The sequence below is a fragment of the Benincasa hispida genome, chromosome 2, assembly GCF_009727055.1.
Source record: "Benincasa hispida cultivar B227 chromosome 2, ASM972705v1, whole genome shotgun sequence".
Lineage (NCBI taxonomy): Eukaryota > Viridiplantae > Streptophyta > Magnoliopsida > Cucurbitales > Cucurbitaceae > Benincasa > Benincasa hispida.
Genome location: NC_052350.1, coordinates 43,624,336 through 43,627,119, shown reverse-complemented (window position 1 = coordinate 43,627,119; position 2,784 = coordinate 43,624,336). Strand labels below are relative to the sequence as shown.

Genomic DNA, 2,784 nt, shown 5'->3' with positions numbered 1-2,784 from the left:
CACTTAGCAAAATGATTAGAAATTTATATGATATGGGAATGGTTTGACTTTACCAATTAAATAAGAATACCATCAACATATCTAATGATATGATATATTTTTTAATCCAACATGTGAAGATATGATTTTGAATCTCTTATGGGTGATGTTATGTATTTTAGCCAATTGAATTATATGTTTATGATGACAATGTTAATGATATGAATTTCGCATCATCTAAGTTATGTTAGAAAATATATAAAGTTATATACAAAATAATTTTGTATTACTAAATATGTTTAGGCATTTTTGAACATTTAGTCTCTTAGTCGATGATATATATACCTTAATTGATTGAGCTATATTCAAGTTGACATATAATAACACAAGTATCACACAATCTAAGTTAAGAAATACATTTTTTTTTCAAATATTGCATTTCTTAACCTTTTGAGGACATGAAGTAAAACGTATAAGTCCTATTTTTGTTTAGAGATCCATATATTAAAATTTATTCGTAAACATCATTAATAATGAGTAATAAGGAAAAATGATGTTCATTCTCTCATTTCCATTACGGCAAATTGCGAAGTATATCTTTCGAATAAAAATATTTACTTAAAAACTTATTTGTGATTAATGAAAACAATAGTTAGAATGATACAAGGATATAAACTAAATTTACCATGTGTATTATTCAACTCTTTTTTAAGCTCAAACAAAGTGCTATGCATGTCCTAACACTAACAAAATAAAAATATACCATTTCATATATACATATATATAATTATTTTTTAATTATTGATTTTATTATATTTGTTTGACTTTGAATCAATATCAAACATGTTTAAAATTTTTTTGGATTTTGACATATTGTTTCTTGCCCTTTGTTGGCTAGTGGTATGTTTGTCCTTGTATTTGTGAGACATTAAAATCTTCTTTGGTTTATTTTGCCGACAAAGACCTCTCCAAACACGTCTTTGTTTTTATTTGCCATTTGGATGAATAAAAATTTCTTATTGGTGGCTTTCCTACATATTTTGAGTTGAACTTTGAATGTGGTTTATTCATTGAATTGTTAACGAAGAGTTTTATACAAATTTTAAATTATTAATTGCTTCAAAGTCATACAATTGACAGAATATATTTTTAACAATTGTGTTATAACTAGTTGGAGCCAACTGGGATGTTTATTTCCTATTAAACAAAAACTTATTTTTGTCAAGGATACTCACTATAAAACGAGTTTAGAACTTGGTTACAAAACATAATTTTTCAAACACATTTGTTCTCTCTTTTCCATTAGAGAAAGTAGAGGGAAAAAGATGAGGATATCAAAACCACCGGGACATTGGCTCCCGATGTTTTGGATTGTCACATTATGTCTTCTTGCTACTACAGTAGTGGCTGGCAAAACACCTTATGTTTATGCCTCACCACCGCCACCACAATCTCCTTATTATTATAGTTCACCACCTCCGCCAATGAAGTCACCACCACCTTCGTCACCATATTATTACAAATCTCCACCACCTCCCTCACCGTCACCACCTCCACCATATGTCTATAAGTCACCTCCTCCACCTTCTCCGTCACCACCACCTCCATACATTTATAAATCACCACCACCACCATCACCATCTCCACCACCACCATACTATTATAAATCACCACCTCCACCATCACCTTCTCCACCATCTCCTTATTATTACAAGTCCCCACCTCCACCATCTCCTTCACCACCTCCTCCATACGTTTATAAATCACCACCACCACCATCACCATCTCCACCACCACCATACTATTATAAATCACCACCTCCACCATCACCTTCTCCACCATCTCCTTATTATTACAAGTCCCCACCTCCACCATCTCCTTCACCACCTCCTCCATACGTTTATAAATCACCACCACCACCTTCGCCTTCACCTCCACCACCTTACATTTATCAGTCTCCACCTCCACCATATCCTTCCCTACCACCACCTTATAAATACAAGTCACCAACTCCACCACGTGAGAGACCACAAGCACCAGATCATTATAAATCTCCACCGCCCCCATATATTTACAAGTCGCCTCCACCACCATCACCATCTCCATCACCACCTTATAACTATAAGTCTCCCCCTCCACCACCGCCATCTCCACCGCCTCCATATATTTACAAATCTCCTCCACCACCATCACCATCTCCACCACCACCATCACCATCTCCACCACCTCCTTATGTCTATAAGTCTCCCCCTCCATCGTCTCCATCTCCACCACCTCCATATGTTTACAAGTCTCCTCCACCACCATCTCCATCTCCACCACCTCCTTATGTCTATAAGTCTCCCCCTCCACCATCTCCATCTCCACAGAAGAATTTGTAAACATATGGAGGGGTGGAGATGGAGATGGTGGAGGGAGAGACTTATAGACATAAGGAGGTGGTGGAGAGGTGATGGTGGTGGAGGAGATTGTAAATGTATGGAGGTGTGGAGATGGAGATGGTGGTGGGGGTGATTTATAAACATATGGAGGAGGTGTGATGGAGAAGGTGGGGGTGGAAATTTATAAATGTAAAGGAGGTGGTGGGAATGGTATGGTGGTGGAGGAGATTGATAAACATATGGAGGGGTGGAGAATGGAGACGGTGGAGGGGAGACTTATAAGACATAAGGAAGGTGGTGGAAGATGGTGATGTGTGGAGGAATGATTTGTAAATGTATGGAGGTGGTGGAGATAGAAACGGTGGAGGGGGAGACTATAAATTGAAATCAGAGTAAGGAGTTGGGTGTGGAGATGGTGATGGGT

The 2,784-nt window shown here is 37.4% G+C and overlaps 1 protein-coding gene across 1 annotated transcript; it reads left to right on the top strand.

The window, feature by feature from the left end:
• The first annotated feature begins 1,304 nt into the window (after positions 1-1,304).
• Positions 1,305-2,360, top strand: LOC120072114 (extensin-2-like). The gene has a single exon (XM_039024525.1). The coding sequence runs from the start codon at positions 1,305-1,307 to the stop codon at positions 2,358-2,360; it is 1,056 nt and encodes a 351-aa protein (XP_038880453.1).
• The last annotated feature ends 424 nt before the right edge of the window (positions 2,361-2,784 follow it).

What these genes read in the sequence shown, in the direction of transcription:
- LOC120072114 (XM_039024525.1), top strand. Translation starts at nt 1,305, where the DNA reads ATGAGGATATCAAAACCACCGGGACATTGGCTCCCGATGTTTTGGATT.